Raw genomic sequence first — 26476 nt, 5'->3', positions numbered from 1 at the left:
TATTTGGTGGGATCAAAGTAAGACTAGACCTTGTCTTCCCTGTAGACTTTACTTAGTCTCACCTCTGAATTGGTCCTATGCCTCTACAGACAGCAGATATCTATAAATATTTCATAGCTATAGTGTTATAAAAATAACCAGCGTAAAATGTGTTCTCACCTAAGGATATACAATGGGGTGGTGGAGGGGAGAGGGAAATTACACTGTTCATAAATACACATTTATTTGTTTCTTTAGAAATGCATAATTACAGCATTTGATAGCATTTTTTCCTTAGAAAAGTAGTTAAGCAACAATACAAACAAAATTGTTAGTCTTTTGCAAATACAATTTTTCATTACACTGAACAGAAATCACCAGCCAAAGGGTAATACTTGCAGTATGGTTTTTTTCTTTTTTTAAACATTTTCTTTTTTTGTTATAAACACCTTAGCAAATAAAAAAGCCGTTTAAACAATGAAAAATATTTGAGCTCTTGATTTCTATATGTGATAAAGCATGTACTGCAAAGCAGCAATGTGTTCGATAAGAGAGCTACGGACATTCAGTGGTACGAGTCACAGAAGAAATGATGGGATAAAACATTAACTTGGTTTTAATGTTTTGACTGATTAGGTGTTTTATTTTTTTCTCATGGAGGGAATATTTTTCCTTAAATACCTAAGGGATGAACCTGTATATTTAGAGGGCCAACTCCTCAGCTGGTGTAAAGGGATGTAGTTCCACTGAGTCAGAGCTACGCTGATTTACACCAGGTGAGGATCTAGCCATGTGGGTAAAAACAAACAGACCAACAGAACAGTGATATTTACAGGAGACGTAAATGAAAATGTCTGTTAGTCTGATGGTCACATCCTTTCTCCTGTTGTTGTACGTGGGCAGCAACCCTTAGCTTCTGACTGTGGTCACTGGCATCTGGATCTATGAAGCTTCCACAATTCTTGCCTTACTCGATCTGGATTGCTCCGTGTTCTATCTGCATTTCTGGCTGGATAGTTGATTGAAGGGAATCTGTGCTCTATGGAAAGAAACAAAAAAAATGAATTCATATTTTACTTCAAATTATCTTCTCTACGCAAATGCATTAAAGAAGATGCTAAAAGCAAGTTACTCAAGATCTTTAATCCCCGCTCCACCACTGACTTGCTATGTGGCCTTCTATGCCAGTTGCTTCACTGTCTCATCCTCCCCACCTGGGAGGAAGGGATAATGTCACTTACCTGGCTCACAGGAGCATAGGGAAAACTGCTGAGTACATGTTTGTATAGCATTTTGAAAAACATAAAGCTAATAAAAATGCAAAGTGTTATTAAAACACTATATCTTTTTTGATGCTAAATATTTTATTATCTTCCTTTTGGCCACATATAAATCTCAATTAATTACCAGATCTTCCTAATGTGTCCAAAATGAAAGGAGTGGTTTTTTTCCAAAGATGGGCAGAGAATGTAGGAGAACCATTAGTGCCAACCCAACTTTTGAGTTTTGGTAAAATGCCATCTAAAATAAATAAAATACTTAGGAAGCTGCTCAGAAAATAAATTGTAAATCCCAATTTTTTAGAAAAGCCGGAAAGGATGACGATCAAGGGGACTTAAACCAGAGCAAAGTAAAAAGAAGACACATGCACACACAAAGTTTAAGCAGTACACCACTCCCAGCTCTCCCTCCAGTATGGCTGCAGTTACACTGACATAAAGGTGCTTAATGTTCGTACGGGAAGGGGAATACACTATTCTGTTAAAAGGCACCTTTATATTGGTATAACTCCATCCACACTAAAGGTTGTATCAGTACAACCATTTCAATAAAAAAAATCAAAACCCTAACCAAAATAGTTACAGCAACCCAAAACTTGTGTGTGGATCAGGCATACACTGGAATTGAAATGGGAGTTTCGATAAGTTTTAGCACAGTAACATTCCACCTTTACCGTGTACAATGGGCCTTTTTGTATACTCCTCCTGGGGTTCTCAGACAAACAAGACAGGCGCATTTAAGTGCAATTCACACCTAATAAACAAGGTCAAATAAGAATAAAAGTACTGTAAATAATCCTGGTGTTTTCTGGGAAATTAACTTTCTCCCTCTAAAAGGAGGCAAAGAATTCTCGATTCCTACAGAGAGGAAATAGACCTGTATGAACAGGATTAAAAGAAAAACAAACCAAAACCCCATACAACTGATTTACTCTTAAAAAGAAAAAAGAAAAAAAGATGTTTGCATTAAGAATGTGAGTTATTCACATATTGGTCCAGTCAAGTGAGGCCTCCAAGTGAGTAGCTAATGTGGAGAGCCTCAGGGGGTTGTGACAGAGATTCTGCATGAAGCAAAGTGAACCTAGATTGTCATATAAGTTGTACTTTGAGCCAACTGATGCTCTGGGAACAGGACAGGGTGCAAGAGCAATAGAGTAGCTACACTGCCTTTAGAGGAAAAAGGTACTTTTTGGCACCCTATTTACTGCCCCAATAAAGAAAAACTAGCATCAACACTTGGGATGGGGCTTCAGAGAAACCAGGAGTGAAACACAGCTAATGGTTTTCCTACCCAAACACTGCTGGACTGTAGTGGCTTATTCAAATAAAAATACTGTGAGGTTCAACTTGTCAAAGCTTTCTTCTTAAATTAAGGTTTCACTGTGAAATTAATTCTTGCCTGCTTTTGTGTGTTCTGTTGCCAGTACTTACATGTAGCTTCAATTTTTTTTCCTGTGGAATTCTTTGAGTCATTTGATTGCTTATTTACTTGTCCTATATAACAGTGCCAATCAGAAGAATAATGCTAACAGCTTGTCAACAGCTAAGCTTTAAAGCAACTACCTAAACACCTGGGGAAAAAAAATCTATAACACAAGCACCGACTATATATCCAGGATTCAGGCTATCAGGCCAGAAGTACGAGACTGTTTGAAGAGCTTGCAAGTGAGCTTGCATTGTGTGGTTTTCCCCCCACGTTAACCAAAATTTGACCCCCAATCGGGAGATTTCAGTGAAAAAAATAATACGTGATATTACCACATTTTGTTCTTGCAAATTAATATGTCAAGAATCATTAGAGTTTCTATAAGTAAAGAATGAAATCAGGACATGAAAGTATGCAAACTACTTCTAGGCCCTGAATATCAGCCAGATCTCAACCCGACCTCTGGACATGCAGTTGCAATTTTGTGCCTGCGATGCACCGCTGACATACTATTAGTTAGATTTCTAAGTACCTGATTTGTGAGCACAAATTACACTGGTCTACAATTTTTGAGAAGTCGTCTGCTTCAGAGATAAAATGTGCTATTTATTATGTATTTTGATGTGCTGAATTCAAATATGACAATTAAAACAACTGACTGGCTACTGTTTCTAAGATATTTAAGTTTTTACATTTTATGTCTATGTATATTGTGTAGATAGTAGAGTTTTAATCATAAATTGTAAACCTAGGTCTTTTCATGTGTTTATGGTTGCTTTACATGATAATATTTCACCTGTCCTGTTTATGTAACACTTGAAAAATCAGCAAAAGGGTTATATAAATAAAATTTATTATGAAACAAAAGGCAAAAAACTATTCTGTACATAGTTTAGTCCTATTCAGTGTCTACTCGGCGCTTCTTGGCTTGTCTCTTGTATTCATTAAATGGAGCATCTCTTGTCACTGTCCAGCAATAGTCTGCAAGCACTGATGGGCTCCATTTGCCCTGATAGCGTTTCTCCATTGTTGCAATGTCCTGGTGAAATCGCTCGCCGTGCTCGTCGCTCACTGCTCCGCAGTTCGGTGGAAAAAAATCTAGATGAGAGTGCAAAAAATGTATCTTTAGTGACATGTTGCAACCAAGGCTTTTGTATGCCTTGAGGAGGTTTTCCACCAACAACCTGTAGTTGTCTGCCTTGTTGTTTCCGAGAAAATTTATTGCCACTAACTGGAAGGCTTTCCATGCCGTCTTTTCCTTGCCACGCAGTGCATGGTCAAAAGCATCATCTCGAAGAAGTTCACAAATCTGAGGACCAACAAAGACACCTTCCTTTATCTTAGCTTCACTAACCTTGGAAATTTTCCATGGAGGTACTTGAAAGCTGATTGTGTTTTGTCAATGGCCTTGACAAAGTTCTTCATCAGACCCAGCTTGATGTGTAAGGGTGGTAACAAAATCTTCCTTGATTCAACAAGTGGTGGATGCTGAACACTTTTCCTCCCAGGCTCCAATGACTGTCGGAGTGGCCAATCTTTCTTGATGTAGTGGGAATCTCTTGCACGACTATCCCATTCGCAGAGAAAACAGCAGTACTTTGTGTATCCAGTCTGCAGACCAAGCAAGAGAGCAACAACCTTCAAATCGCCACAAAGCTGCCACTGATGTTGGTCATAGTTTATGCACCTCAAAAGTTGTTTCGTGTTGTCATAGGTTTCCTTCATATGGACTGCATGACCAACTGGAATTGATGGCAAAACATTGCCATTATGCAGTAAAACAGCTTTAAGACTCGTCTTCGATGAACCAATGAACAGTCTCCACTCATCTGGATCATGAACGATGTTGAGGGCTGCCATCACACCATCGATGTTGTTGCAGGCTACAAGATTACCTTCCATGAAGAAGAATGGGACAAGATCCTTTTGAAGGTCACAGAACATGGCAACCCTAACATCACCTGCCAGGAGATTCCACTGCTGTAGTCTGGAGCCCAACAGCTCTGCCTTACTCTTGGGTAGTTCCAAATCCCTGACAAGGTCATTCAGTTCACCTTGTGTTATGAGGTGTGGTTCAGAGGAGGAGGATGGGAGAAAATGTGGGTCCTGTGACATTGATGGCTCAGGACCAGAAGTTTCATCCTCTTCCTCATCTGACTCAAGTGAGAATGATTCTGGTGCATCAGGAACCAGCAGTCCTTCTCCGTGGGGTACTGGGCATATAGCTGATGGAATGTTTGGATAATGCACAGTCCACTTTTTCTTCTTTGACACACCTTTCCCAACTGGAGGCACCATGCAGAAGTAACAATTGCTGCTATGATCTGTTGGCTCTCTCCAAATCATTGGCACTGCAAAAGGCATAGATTTCCTTTTCCTGTTCAACCACTGGCAAAGATTTGTTGCACAAGTGTTGCAGCATATGTGTGGGGCCCACCTCTTGTCCTGATCTCCAATTTTGCAGCCAAAATAAAGGTGATAGGCTTTCTTAACCATAGTGGTTATACTGCGCTTTTGTGATGCAAAAGTCACTTCACCACAAACATAGCAGAAGTTATCTGCACTGTTCACACAAGTACGAGGCATCTCTGCTCACTTTGGCTAAACAGAAATGTGTCCCTTTGCAAAATCAAACGCTGACAAATAAGAGAGCACGACACTGTATGATTTCTAGAGCTGATATAGGGAAATTTGTTCAGCAGAGTGACGTAAGCTTCGTTATGATTGCATCATCCATGACTTCTAGGAATAACATGATGCAATTCATATCATGTATGACGCAATACCAGCTTCAGATTGCATCATTCATTGTTTTGCCTAAAAAGCAAGTACTGTCCAAACCCAGTCATAGATTTATTCATAGATCCAGTCAAAGATGTATTTTAGTCATTTCTGGTTTAAATTGAGATCCCTTCCCTTTATAACTCACTTATCCTCCGCCATTCCCAAGTCAAGGGTCGTATATACTGACCCAATAGCATATCTTGAAAACTAGAGCCAATCAACAATTTTAATCATTTTCGTTCTCAGTGACCCAGAATTAGTAAAGTTTGACTACATTTATTTCAGAAGCATTTTGGCTGTAGAGCAGTGTTACCAGTCAGACTTCTAGTTATTAACACTTGTGCCTTAAATTAACTTGCAAGTACAAAACTGTGCTTGAATAAACTGAAATTAGTATTGAACATCAGGGCATTCGTATCTGCTTCAGTTCAACTCAAAGGAGTGATTAATTTCAAAGGAGCTTAATTTCTGCCTCTAATTTTACATGTGCAACCTGGCATCCATAAACAATAAGGCACTGTTTGGAGGGCAGAAAGGTGAGAAATTAGAGGCTGATTTTCAGACCTGAGGTGTTCACATGTGATGTTTTCAACTTGGAATTTGTGTAGGGTACTGGATTTTGGCCCTGGAGGACAACAATGAGCCCCACTTTTGACAAGCTTGGATACAGAAACAGATTCAAAATGTTTGAGACCACGAAAATATCTCTGCATAGAACTTTCTGGAAAAAGAAATAATACAGGTTGCTGCTGCATTACTGAGCTAAGATGTGCATTTAATATTTTTCCCTTTATCCAATCAGTTCATTTCCAGTTATGCAAGACCACTCCATCATCTCAGCCATTTGTTTATGAGTTCCTAAGTAATCCATACATTTTAAGGTGATGCAAATATTAGGTTCGTTTTACTAATTTACATTTATGGTTCCTTAGTTTTTAGTCTGTGCAAACTAGGAACTATTTACCGTGAACTTATTTTTAGCCTTTTTTGCATTTCTTTCCATACCCCTCTTGTTTTACATTCCTTTCAGTTTATCTACAACTTGGTATAAATCTCTGTGGTTAGCCACAATGTTATAACCTAACACAGTGCAAAGTGTCTCTGAAAGAAAGTGACTCCTTTTGTGGTTGCCAATCGTGTGGGAGACAGATGCCTATGTTAACGGCTGGACTCGACAACCAACTGCCTGTCAGATCTAATAGCTGAGAGGGATGATAATGTCACAAAAAACCGGCTCCCTAACAAATTCAGTGGGAAGTGATTTATGGGAACACTCTGGGGCCCAGATCTGCAATGGCAATTTACTATGAACGAGCACCTCTGAATGTGTGATGCAGCAGTATTTTATTACTTGGATCGAGTCAGAAGTGTGCATGGCACTTTAAAGGTTTAAAATAAATAAATATGGCAAGAGCCCCGTACTGAGAAGCTTATTGTCTGTGACATTTGTGATAGACGCTGCAATCCCATGCAGTATCTTTGGGGACCGTTGTTTTAAATGTATGAATGATTTATGTATGATTGGGTTCTGCGCCGGGGGGAAGGTTACTACAGCTCCTCCAGGAACTCAAAACAGACTAAGATGAGCTGGTAAGGGCACTTCTACAGTTAAAATGCTGCATCAGTGCATCTGTGCTGCTGTAGTGCTTTAATGAAGATGCTAGTTAATTCACCTCTCTGAGAGGCAGTAGCTTTGTTGGCAGGAGAAGCTCTCCCACTGACGTAGCGCTGTCCACATGGAGGGCTAGCTCGGTATAATTACGTTGCTCAGGGGGGGATGGATTTTTCACATCCCTGAGCGACATAGCTATGCTGATATAGGTCTGTAGTGTAAACAAGACCAAAGACTGTAAACAACTCCAGAGAGGTACCATGCCCTGAGGTGGTTTGCATATACCAGTTCAAACGTGGTTTTCCAGAGACCAAGAGACAAAGAAAGATGTTTGGCTGAATTTAAACAGACTCTGGGCCTTCATTTTGAGTGAGCAAACAGATGGGATCTTCTGTTCAAGGGGAGACCCCAACCCTTGCTGAAGGGTTGGAAAGGATATTGTACTACTAGCCTCCTCGTGTGGAAAATGGGCAATTTCTAGTATGTTTAGTACGCATGTGGGACCTTTCTTTGTTTTCATATATTTTCTTTTGCCTTAAGATTAAGTGTACTTTGCTTTGGAAGAGCCATGTGGTCATTAGTAAAAACACAATTTTTGTCCTTATTTATTGTACGTTATGGGTAGACAATGTACAGGAATATTTTGTTCCAATACTGGTTTGATAATTTATTGGGCTATATATTCCCACTCTGTTAAGGCATAGTTCTGGATATATTATTTTAGGCATACAGAGGCCTTCAGGCATAGGGGATCTATAAATAAAAATGCATAATCACTATTATTATTATTTTTTACGGTGGCCTTAAAACACCAGAAGGCTCCTGGACACAATAGACCAGCTTCAGGTTACATGTCAAGGCTTATCGCTCTTGCATGTCATTCTGGATATGCACACTTCCAGCACACTTGGGAAGGGTTTCTTTCCACTCATGACAGAATACACGGTCAGCAGCAGGCCTTGCTTGTTACACCTCTGTATTCAAAATTCATGTAACTATCAGGCCATTTAAAATTCTTTTGTTCCCCAAACTTGAAGTTGCTGAGCAACCTCAACTTGCATTCACTCCAATTTGAGTCCAGCATGCTCTGCACCACTCAGGAGGCCCTCAAAAAAGCAGGACTTTGGTTTGTAAATTGAAACTATTTTTTAATCTTAACAGTCTAAAACAAGCCGGTCAAACTGGTAACCTCCAATACACATACACAATACTGGAGAACATCGTAACTCACAAAATGCAACATTTTTTTTTCCAGAGAGCTGATCAAGCAATTTTTTGCCCATAGCCAATATTTGCAGCCAGATTAGACATCCCCACAAAATAGGGGTTTACAATAGGAATGGTGACAAAATCCAACTCTGAAGCCAGCTAGTGGCACTGCTGTCATAATACCGTTCATGATATGGCTGGCAGTTCAGTTTGCGTTCCTTCTGGGCTCCTTTGAGCAGTTTTGGGAGTAAAGCAACTACCTTCGAAAAGTTGACACTGTTTGAGACCAGCCTCGTTTTGTTGCCATCATCATCAGTCACTGCTTTGAGCGGATGAGAAATTAGGCATGTACTCTTGGTGAGTGGCTGTCAGGTTGCAGTCAGACGGCCTGAGATCACTGCCGAGTTCAAGTACCTTTATATTTCCTGAGAAAAACAAGTTTTCTATAGCCAGCTACATGAACATTCATGTTGGCATGAAGGATAATGCTTCCATTTTAAAAGAGAGCCTCAAGTGTTTGCTTACAATTGCTAACACTGCAGCTGACGTGGGAAATCCAAACAGTGGATCAAAATGATTGAACTGCAGGCAGGAAGGGCAGGCACCCTTCAAGAAGATTGGACTTGAGAACCTCAGGCTGAAAGAAGCTTTCCTAATATGACTCTAGGCAAACATCTTCCTCCTGTCCTATCAGCTTGGTGTTCCTCTTTTACTGATTCAGGAAAATGATGATGACTAAAATGACTATACTCTAGGGGCAATCGAGCAAGGACTCAGAGGTAGGAACAAGGCCAGGAATAGTCAAATGTTTATAAATGGAGGCATTAATTATAGGAGACATTTTTAGAGTTGAGAAATTGCGTATTATAAACCCTAAGGGAATGGAATATTTGTGGACAGAAACATAGTTATTCTGACAGGCATTAGCATCTTTTTAAGTACTTTCAAATGGGAAAAAATACATACTTGATTAGTAGCAGCGTGGTCTGTCACTGGTGCCAGCTGGACATATTGGACCTGGATATCACTCCCTTGGAGTGGGGATCCATCTACGCCCCCAGATGCAGGATCTGCAGAGGCAACAGCTATCAACTGAGCACCCTGTAACACCTGCAGACAAACCAACAGAGAAAATATCCTGTAAACAACCATAATTACAAAGGCATTGTGAACATTGTGAAACATCTGTAACTACAAAACAGATGTGAGACCAAAAAAACAGGAACCCCACCAAAAAACTATCCATCAATAATGGTTAAGTTAAATTGCAAGGGTTTCCAAGAGAATAGGTATTCAGACTGAAGGACAGTTAGACCAGAAGCACTTTGTTGTGCTTTATAAAATCTGGATTCCTTCAATTTTTTAGTGAAACGGTTAACAGGCAACATACCTGGAAACGTTTACCTCTCTTATGATTCTGTAATACAAAACAGTTCTGTATTCAAAATGTATCAGCACTAGTGACGGCACAAAACCATCCTGAGGGATTATGCTAAATACTCCCGGTTTCATTTCTTTAATTAAAATAAAACCACCTTTGATTAACACATACAGAATGATGCTGTTATCCGGCACTTACACACTGCTTCCTATAACTAACTGCTGAACCTATTTTTCTTGTAATGAGTGCACCCAATTCCCATTAGCCTAGTTGGGGGTTACACCAACATTCTGAGGAGAGAGCCAAAATGGAACACTGGTGTTTACATCATGCTGTTCTGTGGCCCTAATCCAAAGCCCAGTCAAGTCCATGGAAGCATGTCCATTATTCCAGTGGCCTTTGAATCAGGGTGTAGAATCAGAGGCCCTGCCTGAATCCCAATAGTCAGAGGAAGATCTCTGCCCATGTCTCCTGTAACTGTACGGGGGGAGGGTAATAAAGCAGACCTGGGGACTAATGGCCCAATGACACCTCCAGAAGAAACCCAGATGCTCAGTGAGAGGAGAGGAGGAGCTAGAGCCCTGCAGTCAGTGACCACAGTGCTGTGTTGTAATTAACCAGAGCTGGGGCTTTTTCTGCTAGATTTTATGTTTGCATAAAAACCTTTGGCTTCATTTGTTATTACAGATGTATCCTAAAGCCCATGATATGGGGTAGGAGAAGGGCTTTGCCAGGATGATTGGCTCTCGTTACTGGACCAGGTGTCTGATGCCCCTAGCTTACAAGGATATACAGTACTGTTAATGCCGTAGGCCATATTTTCACAAAAATTGCAATTTTTCACATTCTTAAAATCACTTTGGAAAAGGTAATTAGTAGTTATTTAATTGCAGTTAACTCAAGCGATTAACACAAAAATATTAATTGTGATTAATCGCAGTTTTAATCGCACTGTTAAACAATAGAATACCAATTGAAATTTATTAAATATTTTTTGATGCTTTTGTACATTTTCAAATATATTGATTTCAATTACAACATATAATACAAAGTGTACAGTGCTCACTTTATAGTATTATTTTATTACAAATATTTGTACTATAAAAATGATAAACAAAAGAAACAGTGTTATTCAATTAACCCCCTTACAATACCGTAATGCAATCTCTTTATCATGAAAGCACAACTTACAAATTTTGGGGGCTTTGTTACGTAACATCACTCAAAAACAAAACAATGTAATACTTTAGTGCCTACAAGTCCACACATCCTACTTCTTGTTCAGCCAATCATTAAGACAAATACAATTGTTTACATTTATAGGAGATAATGCTGCCTGCTTCTTATTTACAATGTCACCTGAAAGTGAGAACAGGCGTTCGCATGGCACTTCTGTAGCCGGTATTGCAAGGTATTTACACGCCAGATATGTTAAACATTTGTATGCCCTTCATACTTTGGCCACCATTCCAGAGGACATACTTCTGCTCGTTAAAAAAATAATGCGTTAATTAAATTTGTGACTGAACTACTTGGGGAAGAATAGTATGTCTCTGTGATCAGGCGCAGACTCACCCCTGCGGCGCCTCCTGCTGGTCGTCTTGGGAATTAGCTCACCAGTCGTCGAAGCACCCTCTGCAGGCCAAGTGTCCCACCTGTCGTTGGCCCCCATGTCCCTCCCGGACCCCGGTGCCCTTGGCTTGGGTGCTGCCCCCCTGGCCGTACCCCACTCTCTCTCTGGGTCTCCCCATCCAGGGGAACCACCACCCCCTATCCTCACGTCGCCTCAGTCGTGGCTACTGCCAGTCACCATCTAGCCCCCGCGCCCTGGGGCGGACTGCAGTCTATCAGCCAATCATCACAGGCAACAAGGGGTTTGGACTGGCTGCCTTTGCCCACCCTCAGGCTGCCCCTCTGCAACCCCAATACCTATGTGGGCCTAGGATCAGGCCCTGCAGCCTGGGGAGTTGCTGGCCTAGGGCTTCCCTGCCCCCAAGGCCTTTCCCCAGCCCTGCCTCACTCTAGGTCCCTGGATGAGTTCCCCAGCAGCCAGGCCTGTCTCTCTCTCCAGTCAGAGTGAGACTCCTGAGCTTCTGGTCTTCTTATAAGGCCGAGTTGCTCTTTTTGGGGCATGGCCCCAGCTGCAGCCACTTCCGCCAATCAGCCGGGGTTTTGCTCCTTGCCCCAGCCCCAGCCCTCTGCGGGGCTTTTCCAACCCCTTCCGGGCTGGAGCGGGTGTTCACCCCACTACAGTCTCCTGCTTTACCCACATTCTGCCATATATTTCATGTTATTGCAGTCTCGGAAGATGACCCAGCACACGTTGTTCGTTTTAAAAACACTTTCACTGCAGATTTGACAAATCGCAAAAAAGATACCAATGTGAGATTTCTAAAGATAGCTACCACACTTGACCCAAGTTTTAAGAATGTGAAGTGCCTTCCAAAATGTGAGAGGGATGAGGTGTGGAACATGCTTTCAGAAGTCTTAAAAGAGCAACACTCCAATGTGAAAACTCCAGAACTCGAACCACCAAAAAAGAAACTCAACCTTCTGCTGGTGGCATCTGACTCAGATGATGAAAGTGAACATGCGTCAGTCTGCACTACTTTGGATCGTTATCGAGCACAACCCCTCATTAGCATAGACGCATGTCTTTTGGGAGGGTGGTGGAAGCATGAAGGGACATATGAATCTTTAACGCATCTGGCACGTAAATATCTTGTGACACCAATTACAACAGTGCCATGTGAAGAGGAGGTTACTCACCCTGTGCAGTAACGGACGTTCTTCGAGATGAGTGTCCCTGTGAGTGCTCCACTTCAGGTCAAGGTGCGTCCCAGCGCCTTTGATCGGAGATTTCTACAGCAGTACCCCTATGGGCCGTGCACGCACTGTGCCTGCCTCACGAGCTGTCAGTGTTTGAATAGCGTGTGCACGGCCCGGGCTCCTCAGTTCCTTCTCTACAACGGAGTCCGTTCCAGATTCCGAAGTAGAGGGGAGGAGGGTGGGTAGTGGAGCACCCACAGGGACACTCATCTCGAAGAACGTCAGTTACTGCACAGGGTGAGTAACCTCCTCTTCGAGAGAGAGATGTCCCTGTGGGTGCTCCACTTCAGGTGACTGAAAAGCAGTATCCTTTAGGATGGTCAGGACTTTGGATCAGGTAAGAAGGCTGTTGACAAGACAGCTCTACCCATCCTGGTGTCGGATGCTGCGTGTGCATGAGAGCGTAATGATTGGCGAAGGTAAGGTTCGATGCATATGCCTTGCATATGTCAGAAAGTGGGACATTACGGAGAAAGGCAGTGGAAGTGGAGACAGCTCTAGTAGAGTGGGTCCTAATTTATGTCAGGGGTTGTATGTGCTTCAGTTGGTAGCAGAGACGTATGCAGTCTGCAATCCATTTGGAGAGTCTCTGCGTAGAGATAGCTTTTCCCTGTGATCACTGAGTGGTAGAGACGAAAAATTTGGGGATTTTCCTAAAAAGGGGTTTTGTTCTATCCAGGTAAAAGGATAGTGCTCTGCGCACATCAAGAATGTGCATTGCTGTTTCAAAAGCATTAGCGTGGGGTTTTGGGGAAAATGTTGGTAGGTGTATTGGCTCATTGAGGTGAAAGGAACAGTGCATCTTAGGCAGGAACTTCGGGTGTGTGCGGAGTATGACCTTATCACGGAAGAATGTGGTATACGGAGGTTCCGCCATGAGTGCTCCCATTTCTCCTTCTCGTCTGGCAGACATGATTGCTATCAGGAAGGTGGTCTTCACGGATAGGTGGAGAAGGGAGCAGGTAGCCATTGGCTCAAAGGGTTTATCCATCAGGGCTTTGAGGACTAGGTGGAGGTCCCAGGGCGCAGCAGGCGGTTTTACGTCTGGATAGAATGTTTGGATGCCCTTCAGGAACCTTTTGGTTCCTGGATGGGTAAAGACCGTAGTGTTGTCGATCTTATGGTGAAATGTGGTGATTGCCGCGAGGTGGATCTTGAGGGAACTCGCAGAGAGACCTAATGTTTTAAGGTCTAGCAGGTAATCCAGTATCAGTGGGAATGGGGCGGAAACTGGGGAGGTCTGTTTGGCTGTTCACCAAGATGTGAACCTCTTCCATTTATGTAGGTAAGTAGTGCATGTGGTGTGTGTCCTGCTGTGTAGTAGGACTGTCCGCACTTGTTCAGAACATGCTAACTCCTCATTAGAAAACCATTGATTAGCCGGGCCCTCAGGTGGAGTCGCTGTATGTCGGGGTGAAATAGCTGGCCCCTGCATTGTGATACGAGGTTGCTGGGGGTGGGGGGGGGAAGAGGAATCGACGGCTTGACCAACATCCGCATGAGGAAGGGATACCATGGTTGTCAGGGCCACGATGGGACTATTAGAATGATATTGGATCTGTCTGTTCTTATCTTCTGTATTATTCTGTTCAACAGAGGTATTGGTGGAAATGCATACATGAGAGTGTCGGTCCATGGGAGCATGAAGGCGTCTCCTCGAGAGTGTTTCCCCAGGCTGGCTCTGGAACAGAATGTCGGGCATTTTTTGTTTATTGCCGTGGCAAATAGATCTAGTTTGGAATAACCCCAGGTCTGGAAAATGGTGGATAGGATGGCGTCGTCGAGTTCCCACTTGTGCTGTTTGGGGAAGGATCGACTGAACTCGTCTGCAGTGGTGTTCTGAGAACCGGGCAGATATGAGGTGGAGATGTGGATATTGTGTTGAAGGCACCAATTCCATAGTTTTACCGCCTCTGTGCAGAGGAAGTAGGACCGGGCTCCCCCCGTCTGTTCACATAGAACATGCATGCGATGTTGTCTGTCATGATCCGAATTCTGCAGTTTTGGATAATGGGAAGGAAAAGGAGGCAGGCATTGTGTACGGCTGGAGCTCAAGTAGATTTCTATGAAACTTGGTTTCCGTAGAGGACCAGAGGCCCTGAGTGGTGAGGTGATCCATGTGCGCTCCCCATCCTATGAGGGATGCATCTGTAGTGATGGTCAGTGAAGGGGGTTCTTGTCGGAAGGGAATCCCGGCACAGATGTTGATAGGAGAGGTCCACCAGAGAAGCGAGTCCTTGACTTTCGGAGGCATAGTTAGCAATTTGTTTAATCTGTGGATATTTGGTTTGTATACCATGGCTAGCCCCCCTGAAGGCATCGCATGTACAGGCAGGCATTTGGGACCACGAATGTCGAAGTGGCCATGTGCCCTAACAGCTGCAGGGAATCTCAGACTGTAACCCATGGGCTGGCACGTATCTGGGTAATTAGGGTACCCACTGTGTGGAATCTGTCCTGGGGAAGAGAGGCAAGACCCATGGTGGAGTCGAGGTGTGCCCCGATGAAATCGATTTGTTGGGTATGTCATAAGGTAGATTTGTTTCTGTTTATTTGCAGACCCAGGGTGTGGAAGCTGTGCATAGTTGCAGAAGTCACTCGGATCGCCTCCAAGTGAGTGGGGACTTGAGGAGACAATTGTCCAGGTAAGGAAAAATGAGGACCCCTTTCTTTCTGAGATGTTCTATTACGACTGCTAGCACTTTGGAGAAGACACGCAAGGCAGTGGAAAGGCCAAATGGCAGGACCCTGTATTGGTAGTGTTCCATTCCCACGGCAAATCTGAGAAAATGTTGATGGGCAGGGTGGATAGTGAAATGGAAATATGTGTCTTGGAGATCGAGGGTTGAAAACCAATCTCCCTGCTCCAGCGTCGGAATTATCATTGGTAAAGTAACCATCCGGAATTTCTGTTTCTTGACAAACCTGCTTAGGTGTCGAAGGTCGAGGATAGGGCACCATCCGCCATTTTTCTTTTCTGTCAAGAAGTAGTTGGAGTAAAACCCTTTCCCTCTGTATTGAGCTGGTACCCGCTCTATCACTCTAGCTGTATGAGGTGTTGTACATCTTGACGGAGCAACTGTTTGTGAGGGAGTCCCTGAAAAGGGACGGGGTGGGAGGGTGGGTAGGAGGTCCAGAGAGGAAGGGGATGGCATAACCCGATCTGATAATTTCCAGGATGCATCTGTTCATAGTGATAGCTTTCCAATTGGTAAGGAACGGGCGCAGATGGTGTCCAAAGAAATGGATGGTTGAAATTGATGCTGAAGAGGGTGGGAGGTTTTCTGTACCCTTAACCAAGGCTTCAAATTTGTTTGTTTGAGGCAGGAGGGTGGGTCGCTGTCGTTTGTGGAGGGCGACGTCGTTGGGTTCTGGGTCTATGGCATTGTTGTTGCTGCGAACCATATTGTCTGAAGTGTTGATTTTGTGCAAAAGCATGGTAGCGTGGCCATTGGTATGGCTGATCTGTCCTGCCTCTTTTTTGTGGCAGTTGGCTGGAGGCCTAAAGATCTGAGTGTGGCACGTGATTCTTTCACGGAATGGAGGACCTCATTGGTTGTAGAGGCTTGTCCCCATTGAAGGGAAGATCCTGGACAGTGCTCTGTATCTCCTTGGGAAAGGAGGAAGTAGTAAATCATGAGGCATGCCTCATGACGATGGCCGTGAATCTGGCAGCTGCATCTGCAGCATCGAGAGCAACCTGAAGAGTTGTGCAGGAGATCAATTGGCCCTCGGACACCACTGCTTTGAATTGTTGTCGTTTGTCTTCTGACACATTATCAATAAATTGCATTACTTTAGCATAATTTTTGTGGTGATATTTTGCTAAGAGCGCCGCATAATTCACTACTCGAAATTGAAAAGTGGAAGATGAATACACTGTGCGGCCAAAGGAGTCCAGTCTCTTGTTCTCCTTGTCAGATGGGGTAAATTGGAAAGGCTGGTGCTTATTTTTCTGGTTGGCCGCCTCGACCACTAGCGAATTGGTTGATGGGTGAGTAAATAGAAACTTCCAACCCTTCGACGGGACAGCATACGGGTTGCCCACCACTGGGGTAGATGGATAAGATTCTGAGAGAATGATTTAGACCAAAGGGGGGAAGGATAGCTCAGTGGTTTGAGCATTGGCCTGCTAAACCCAGGGTTGTGAGTTCAATCCTTGATGGGGCCACTTAGGGATCTGAGGCAAAAATCAGTACTTGGTCCTGCTAGTGAAGGCAGGGGGCTGGACTCTATGACCCTTCGGGGTCCCTTCCAGCTCTATGAGATAGGATAGGTATAAGAGACTGGACCGCAAATATTTTGTCCCGTCGAAGGGTTGGAAGTTTCTATTTACTCACCCATCAACCAATTCGCTAGTGGTCGAGGCGGCCAACCAGAAAAATAAGCACCAGCCTTTCCAATTTACCCCGTCTGACGAGGAGAACAAGAGACTGGACTCCTTTGGGCGCACAGTGTATTCATCTTCCACTTTTCAAGGCAATTTCCTCAAGCATGGCGCGGTCCTCACCCAGCATCCAGCTGGAGCGCTAGAGCAGGGCTGAGCCGCGTGATTAGTCCCCGACCCAAAGGGCTTAAAACAGCTCGTGGGCTGGATCCGGCCCTTGGGCCATAGTTTGCCCATTCCTGTCCTAGAGTGACCTCAAATGATTTGGGGTGTGCTGAGGTGCAGTCGAGAAAAGGAGACCACACTGCAAAAGACTGCTTGATTTTGTTTTTAAAGGACTATGTTAATTTATGCATTTCCTCTCCATGCCATATATTTTGTAACTCCTGTACTGGAGGCACTTCACAGTCTGAATTTATGAGTATTTACCAGCCAAGAGCAGCAATTCTTGACAATTTCTGACATTGTACATGTTATCGCTGACTGCCAAACCCCAGAATTGGGTGGGTGATTGGACTGCTACATCCCTTTTACATTATATCTATATTATAGAAATTATATTACATGAAAAAAATTCAAAGCTTAGAATAGTACCAGGTTGTACCTTTGTGGTTGCATTCCTTCCAGCAAGCTTTAGTAGGACTCATTTTAGTGGCGTATAATTTGGAGGGGATATAATCCTTTATGTTATTTTATTCTGAATTTTGACAAGATTATTGGCAATAACACAGCTTTGTGCTTTAAAAATCCACCTGCCACTCCTCCGTATCAATATCTACATGAAATACTTCTTGCTGTTTAACAGAGAGTCCTTCTATATTGGATTTACTCAGAGTAAGTAATGAGACAGACTTTTCATGTTATACCTTTCTGTTGGGTAACTTTGTAATTCAGTCATCTCTCTTGGGTCCTATTTCTTTTTCAATTTTTCCTTTCCAAAATTTGAAAGAACAGACATTAAGGGAAAGGCTTCTTTCTTAGTACATCAAGAATGATAAAAATGTGATTGTGGTATAGGTGTTTATAACACAGAAATATCTCCTTTTTTATCACCTCCTATTCATGCAAACCTGGGGGGATCAGAGGTGCCTGTTTCCCTCAGTGGAGGTCAAGATGAGAGAAAAGCGCATATTAATTTCTCCTAATTTTAAACCAAATTCCTAGAGTCCTATTAACTACAGAATTGTTTCCAATTTGGCTATTCCACTGATCAGTCCAAGGAAGGAATCTTAGACGGTTATAATCTGAGTCAGCATCTGCTCTATACTAATAATCCAATGGCCTTCTTTATTTTCCATCATAAGAACATAAGAATGGCCATACTGGGTCAGACCAAAGGTCCATCTAGCCCAGTATCCTGTATTACAACAGTGGCCAATACCAGGTGTCCCAGAGGGAATGAACAGAACAGGTAATCATCAAGTGATCCATCCCCTGTCGCTCATTCCCAGCTTCTGGCAAACAGAGGCTAGAGACACCATCCCTGCCCATCCTGGCTAATAGCCATTGATGGACCTATCCTCCATGAATTTATCTAGTTCTTTTTTGAACCCTGTTGTAGTTTTGGCCTTCACAACATCCTCTGGCAAGAAGTTCCACAGGTTGACTGCATTGTGTGAAAAAATACTTCCTTTTGTTTAAAACCTGCTGCCTATTAATTGCATTTGGTGACCCCTTGTTTGTATGGTAGGAGAAGGAGTAAATTACACCTCCTTATTTACTTTCTCCACACCAGTCATGATTTTATAGAATTCTATCATATCCCCCCTTAGTCATCTCTTTTCCAAGCTGAAAAGTCCTAGTCTTATTAATCTCTTCTCATACGGCAGCCATTCCATACCCCTAATCATTTTTGTTGCCCTTTTCTGAACCTTTTTCAATTCCAGTATATCTTTGTTGAGATGGGGCGACCACATCTGCATGCAGTATTCAAGATGTGGGCATACCATGGATTTATATAGAGGCAATATTATATTTTCTGTCTTATTATTTATCCCTTTCTTAATGATTCCCAAAATTCTGTTCGCTTTTTTGAGTGCCGCTGCACATTGAGTCTGGTGGCACCTTAAAGACTAAGAGATTTATTTGGGCATAAGCTTTCGTGAGTAAAAACCTCACTTCTTCGGTTGCATCCAAAGAAGTGAGGTTTTTACTCACGAAAGCTTATGCCCAAATAAATCTCTTAGTCTTTAAGGTGCCACCAGACTCCTTGTTGTTTTTGTAGATACAGACTAACACGGCTACCCCCTGATACTTGCTGCACATTGAGTGGATGTTTTCAGAGAACTATCCACAACGACTCCAAGATCTCTTTCTTGAGTTGTAACAGCTAATTTAGACCCCATCATTTTATATGTATAGTTAGGATTATGTTTTCCAATGTACCTTACTATGCATTTATCAACGTTGAATTTCATCTGCCATTCTGTTGCCCAGTCACTCAGTTTTGTGAGATCCTTTTGTAGCTCTTCGCAGTCTGCTTGGGACTTAACTATCTTGAGTAGTTTTGTAACATCTGCAAATTTTGCCACCTCACTGTTTACCCCCTTTTCCAGATCATTTATGAATATGTTGAATAGACTGGGCCCAGTACAGACCCCTGGGGGACACCTCTATTTACCTCTCTCCTTTCTGAAAACTGACCATTTATTCCTACCTGTTTCCTGTCTTTTAACCAGTTACCAATCCCATAGGCAATGCTTCTATGATTATCTAACCAATAGTACTGTTTGAGATTAGGTTGTCCCAGACATTTTAATTTTTTTAAGTGTATTGGAGAATAAATATCAGCCATCTGCTTAAAGCGACAAAGGTGGGTGAGGTAATATATTTTATTGGACCAACTTCCAAAAGATATTACCTCACCCACCTTGTCTCCCTAATATCTTGGGACCAACATAGCTATTACAACAGTGCAGCCATCTGCTTGGCTGACAAAGATTACACTCACTATAGCAACAAATACATGGACTTGTACCTGCTCTTCCCATAAGACACAAGAAGCATTTAAATCAGAAAAGTTTTTCCTACACTAAGATTAAACCATGCCTCCAATGAGTTACTATGACAGCTCTTTACAGTTCATATAGAAAAAAATGCAATGAGTATCTATCCCTAAGATGATGGCTTTTAAAATGTCACTTTATACAGGTCAGTATAATAAATTGCTAAAATACATTAAAAAAACTTTCTCCTCTCTTCTGGCACTATGTTTGTGCAATGTCTTCATGAATTCAGAAGTAAAGGAAATCACTCATATAAATCCTTTGTATCCAAGTCATAAAATCTTACAGACAGAACCATAAAATAGTAGTGTTCTAAAACATCTGGATAAACAGCTTTAATGGCTAACCACCAACATTTCAGAAAATAACCCAGTTTCACAATTTTTCCCTAGATTAAGTCTCACTGTTGTGTAGATTCTGTGATGCTATTGTGACAGAGATGGCAATTTTCAGTAATATCCTTGAAAGACCTTATTTTATTAAGTTGATGTATTATTGTGGGCCAGGATTGTATATAACCTCTCTGGGGTGCGGGGGAGGGATGATGACCCTGGACAGACGTAAGACCTGGGAGCAGGGATGGCATGGTATTTACCAAAGGTGGTTTTTACCAGGTAAAAATCACAGTTTTTACCACCCCAGGAAAACTACTTAGTCCTAGTTTAAGGCATTTTTTATTTTAAAAACTGTTTCATTAAATGCATACGATATTACACTTAGTTTTAGTTACATAAGGCAGTAGATTCAGAGATTGAGGATTGTACAAACAAAAAATAAAACTACAGTTGGTGTAATACTAATATATATAATTATAATACTGAACATTGGAATGTCTATATATTTTGGCTTGGTATTCTCTCAAGGAAGGTATGCATGCCATGACTCATTTCAGTTTTCAATATTATATACATAAAAATAAAAAAATTGAGTATATTAAAGCAACAGTAATGCAGAGCTGTAGGCATGAAGCATTAAGCAATCAGAAGCATGAAGAGTTGCAGGTCCAGGTCCATTTGGCCACGCTGCATTCTGCAACAGAATGAGCCTATTCCTCAGTTTTGAATTGATGTATCCAAAGTTGGCTTGCTGAACTTGCTGGACACTGATGCAATTGCACCACCAGTTCTATGAGGCCAACTGGAATATCAGCATCCTTCAACCATGTTATAGGCGGATACCATTTCCTTGATAATGGATGAAAACATTGATTCTGGGTATGGAGCTTCTTCTACTTTAAATGCAAGTAAATATGGCAGAAAGTCAGGATTTTTGATGAGCAACCACTGCCTTGCAGTTTCTCCTTGTTCAGCTGACAATTTCTTTCCTGTGTATTTTGGATAAAGGAGATTGTCCGACGTGCGTACAGGAGTACCTGCCTCATGAAATCTCTTTTGTGCTTTTGCTTTGTGCGGTGCAAGATCTTCATTTTTCAGTAGATGCAACCATATTTTGCATGCTGCAGCAATTGTTGACGCATCCCTTTGGAGTGTGTCAAGTGCCACAACTGGTTTCAACTTTGCTTCTTCGTAAATCCCTTGATTATTAATTATACTGATCACGCTATCTTCAAGTTCTGCCTCATGATCACTCACAACTCTGAGAGAATGGGGCTGATTTTTAATGTATGTTTCCAGGCATATTCATTGACTGTTCCATCATGTGTCAACAGGAATTTGGTTTTTACAGATCCTATGCCTTCTTTTAACCAGGCTCCAGGTTGATGGTGATTATGGAAATACTTTTGTAAATCTACATGTTTCATGAAAGCAATTGGTGTAAGGTCTTGTCCAAGTAGGTTGAGCCAATGTGATACACATCCATATGTAACCAAAGTGTCATCATCTAGTTCCAATTTGTTTGTCAGGTAGCTCTTAAGAACACAACTTGCCAGCATAGCACAGTACTTTCCAATCTTCTTATTGCTTCCAATATCAACAGCTGATACATAAACCACATTTTTTTCCCTATCTGCACACAGTTAACTATTAGTGGGTCATTGTGCATATTACTTCAGCCGTCTTGTATCAATATAATTGCTTTTCTATGTAATTCATTGTGTACTTACACCCTCAAGCCATCAGTAACTGTGTCTAACAGTTCACCCACTACCAGCTTTTGGTTGGGTGCTTTGTAACATAGCCTTAGGCAGCTGATCATTGCTTGAAAACTGTATGCTCAATAACAGAAAAGGGAATATTACCACCATAAAAATTCTGCAATTTTTGTTTCAGTTTTATAGTTGTTTTTGTTACAAAGTATCTGTTTGTGGTTGAAAAACCATGATCATTCCTCCTCTTCGTCTTTGGCTGACTTGAATCTCACTTTGTTTTGGTGTAGCCGGCAATGGCAATGCAGTATTATCAGCACCTTCATCCTCAGATTCTGATTCTAATACTTGCATACTTTAGCCAAAGGCAGTGATTCTTGTGTCCCTTTGTTCTTCCCACTGTATTTTACAAAATGCGTCCTCATATGGTCAGCCTTCCAATCACTTTTTCTTTGCAATTTCTGCCTCTAAAACTCTCTTTGCCATCTTCATGAACTTTCTCAAAATAGCTGTGAATTAGGGCAAGTGGTCTTCTACCTTTGCTCGTGTTGAGATATTTGGATTTGAATCACTGTACTCCATGAGTTCAGCTGCACTCCAGCCAGCCACACTGAGAGACAGAGTACTGGACTGGACAGTTAGTTTGGCCGTCTTCCTCAAACAGAAATGGAAACGTTGGGATCTGGGAATTCCCCCTTCCTTGTTTGTATGATAAACAAAGAAAGGGAATTCCCAGATTCAGAAGTTTCAATTTCTGTTTGAGGTAGCCAACTCAATAGCATATCGCTTTAGATTGAGGCTCTTCTTTTGTTTTATTTCCTTTAATTAAAATTAAACAGCTCATATTACTGCAAAAGTATTATTAGATTGCTAAATATTTTGCAATACTTTTTATTAGTATATTCTAATAATAATTTTATTATTCCCAGTTTAAGCTGGTATTTACCAGCACTCTGTCCTTAGCTAGTTTTTCCCAGGAAATTGCCAACCCTATTAGTAGGTAACATGTCACAGATATGAACAATATTGTGGGTGCATTTTGTGGTCTAGAAAAGGGAACTCTAGTGTCAACACGCTACATATGCAACATCAGGCACGCTAGGCTATTTTATCATTTGGAAGTGAGACCACAGCCTTCTTTCCAAACTCATAAACACTCTTTTGTGCTCCTTTTTACACATTTGTATTCCAGGCCCAACCACAGTTTGTTTGTTTATAACACTTCAAAACAAGTCTGGTATTTATAAATTAAAGACAAAATAATCTGAGGCTGACAATGATTTATTAGTGTTCCCTACCCACTGCACAAATTATATTAATTGTTGTCTTAGATCTGATTAAATCATGCTTATCTACTGAAAGTGGTGTAACTGACCATGTGAAGCACCCATTGGACAAATGAGAGAGTAAAAATGAAAACAAGAAAAAAAATCCCAACCCTAAATTAAACCCAGGACCGAACTTCAAAGAGGGGAGTGAGGGAAAAGTTCTTAATGTCTTCAAAGTTTACAGATTATATTCTAAATAAAATAAAAGAACTCTTGTAACGTCTATTCAAACTACTGCCCTGCTTCTGAGATTACAACATGAATGGATGAGAGTGGAGATGGAAAATTCCTGACTTGACCCATCCTTTTTATTGAAAAAGAACTTGGAAATAAAACCTAGAACTGCAGTGATAATGGTGCAGTATATTATTTTCAATTTGTTGAGCCAAAGAGAGGATCAATCCAAATTCAGTCACAGCTCAGCATATTTGACCCCCTCCACATGACTTCACACTTTCTCTGTATCACATGACAAGAGGACCTGTATATCCCTGCCTTAATACCGGACTTTCTACTTGCTACATGCAGTAATAATAACACTGTGCAAATTCACAGCCCACTAAACTCCATGGGAGTGTTTCCATCTTTTGGATTAGGCCTATAGAGCATTTTTAATCCAAGGTACTCGAAGTACTTTTTACAAAGGTGGATATTATTATCACCATTTTACACATGAGGAAACCAAGGTCTAGAGAGGGGAAGTGACTTGCCCAGGGTCACACCGAGAGTCAGTGACAGAGACGAGAATAAAATCCAGTCTTGTTCTCTAACCGATAGATCATGCTCCCCACTAATACAAACAATTAACGCAGCTTGAATTCAGTAAATTATCTTAATGCCTGTACACTTCAGTCAGCCTGATTTTTACTTTAACGTGTTTGCAGATTTCATGGCAATTCCTGGATCAAGTATAAAACAAGTCAAATTATCACATCAGTGTTGCAAATGCTAAAAAAGAGAGACAAAAGACTGAAGGTTTTATATCATACAACACTAGGAAACCAAGAGCGGTGTGTGAAAACCTTAGCAAATGCTAAGAATACAGTCTTTGTTTGGCTGTTCATAAGATCTTTGGACTACCAGTTCAATTCTATAATTCTTACCTGTGATTGACTTTAAAAACAAAGGAACTGTATTGAAAAACTAAACAAACAATCTGCCCTAAAATTGAACTTTCTTTCCCAATTCCAGTGGGCTTTCCTCTGACATCCCTTCTCACTGCTTCAGAACAGGTAATAGAAGATGGCTAAACTAAAGAAAACAGAAACTTCACTTTCAACAGAATTGATTATTTCAGACACTAAATACATGCAGAACAAGAAGTTTGATGATACTCTTCCTTTTCTTTAGGCACAAGAACATGGAAATGTCTGATGTTGAGTGGGCTTAAACTAACTGAAGGCACATTGAAAGTTCAATTAAATATCTGAGGAAGAGTAATCCCACAAAATAGTGACTTCAAAAAATCAAGTAGATAAAAATGTTGTGTTCAAATAATTTTGGGCGAGATTATTAAAAAAGCAAGTAAAATGTTTAGGTTTTATGATGGAAAAAACCTAAATGCCAAAACATGTTCAATGTTAATCAGACATTAGTAGGCTCTGAACTGATACACTATATCTGCATAAATTTTATAAAGACCCTATCACCGTAATATACTATCAATATTTTAGGAGCATCCTATCTAAGCTAAACAAATTTGGAGTCTTAACGTTTTATTTCTTCCTGGAATTAATTTAAGCAAACTTCTTTTTAAGAGTATTTTTGAATATCAGGGGTCAAATTCAGGTTAGAACAGTGTGCAGGCACCTAGAAGAAAACCCACAGCCAGCAGCAGGAATTCAGTGTCTCTCCCTTTTGTTGGCCCACCTCACTAGAAGTCCAGGTGGGTATTCCAAGGCAGGGTATGGTCCACATATTTCTGCGAGTGTGCCCCTGAGCTAGCAGTGCTTCCAAGCACAGAGATTTAAAGCTCTGACCCAGATCTTCATGGCCCACAATGGACTAACCCTGGCTACCTCAGGGAATACCATTCCCTCCTGGTGACCATGAGCCCCCATGCTGGAGAAGATCTTACCTACAACAAGACTCAAGCACAGGAGAATATGGTCTCTTACAGCTGATTAGCAGCTATGGAATTCTCGTTCACCAACTATGAGAAAGAGCAAAGATCTCACCACCTTCAGAAAAAATATAAAACCCAGTTCTATAGATTCGTTTCCGCCCCTTCCCTCCCCCCCGTAACTACCCTAAAGGTGACAGAAGGAAAAACTTTTTTATTTTTTTAAATTAAGCACATGCTCTTGGTGTTGGTAGAAAACATAGGATAGTCTTATTGACGGAATGGTTGTTTTACTTAATTTTGTATGTATCTGAATACCACAGTGATAAACATATTAGGCAGGCAGATTAGATAAAATGAATTAAAACAAAACAAACAGATCCCCCCCAACCACACAGAAAAAAACATACTATCCCTTTTCCCAGCAGCAACAATCTATGAGGGTGTGCTGCGTAGAAATATAACACAGACACAGAGTTTTGCAGTATTATACCACTATCCTCTCATTGACCTGAATTTCAGCCTCACTTGCTTCTTTTTATCTAGTCTTCTCTCAGTATTCTTCTCATATTTTCCTTTTGAAGTCTGTCTTGCTGCTGAAGGATAAGAACATAAGAATGGCCACACTGGGTCAGATCAGTGGTCCACCTAGCCCTGGACCCTGTCTTCTGACAGTTGCCCATTCCAGATGCTTCAGAGGAAATGAACAAAGCAGGGTAATTATTAAGTCATCCATCCCCTGTCTTTCAGTCCCAGATTCTGGCAGTCACAGATTTAATGACACCCAGAGCATATGGTTGGATCCCTGACCATCTTGACAAATAGCCATTGATGGACCTATCCTCCATGAACTTATCTAAATCTTTTTCTTAACTCAGCTATAATTTTGGCCTTCACAGAATCCCCTGGCAATGAGTTCCAGAAGTTGACTGTGTACTGGGTATGTGTAAGGTATTAGCTCTGTGAACCTCGGAAAAAAGTTTTAACTTCATTTTAAGCCCGGTAACATGGTGATGGTTGCCATACAAATGCATGTAATAAATAATAATAATAAATAAAAATTGTGAATAATAAATAAATAAATAATAATAATAATAATAAAACCCAGCTACATTCTCTGATCTCCTCCTTTCCATTTAAAAACAGC

At 41.4% G+C, this 26476-nt stretch overlaps 1 protein-coding gene across 6 annotated transcripts in view; it reads right to left on the bottom strand.

Moving 5' to 3' along the window:
• Positions 1-206: 206 nt before the first annotated feature.
• Positions 207-26476, bottom strand: part of BANP (BTG3 associated nuclear protein) — a 251959-nt gene continuing 225689 nt past the window's right edge. For 5 of the 6 annotated variants that reach the window (XM_008168621.4, XM_042852096.2, XM_065567317.1 and 2 more), the window contains 2 exons: positions 9257-9400; positions 207-1018 (listed from right to left, as the gene is read on the bottom strand). In XM_008168621.4, coding sequence (XP_008166843.1) covers positions 947-1018; positions 9257-9400 — 216 coding nt within the window. In that variant the 3' untranslated portion in view covers positions 207-946. The other variant, XM_065567315.1, reaches the window with a different exon arrangement.

This window comes from Chrysemys picta, chromosome 14 (assembly GCF_011386835.1).
Source record: "Chrysemys picta bellii isolate R12L10 chromosome 14, ASM1138683v2, whole genome shotgun sequence".
Lineage (NCBI taxonomy): Eukaryota > Metazoa > Chordata > Testudines > Emydidae > Chrysemys > Chrysemys picta.
This window is presented reverse-complemented; position numbering and strand designations above follow the sequence as displayed.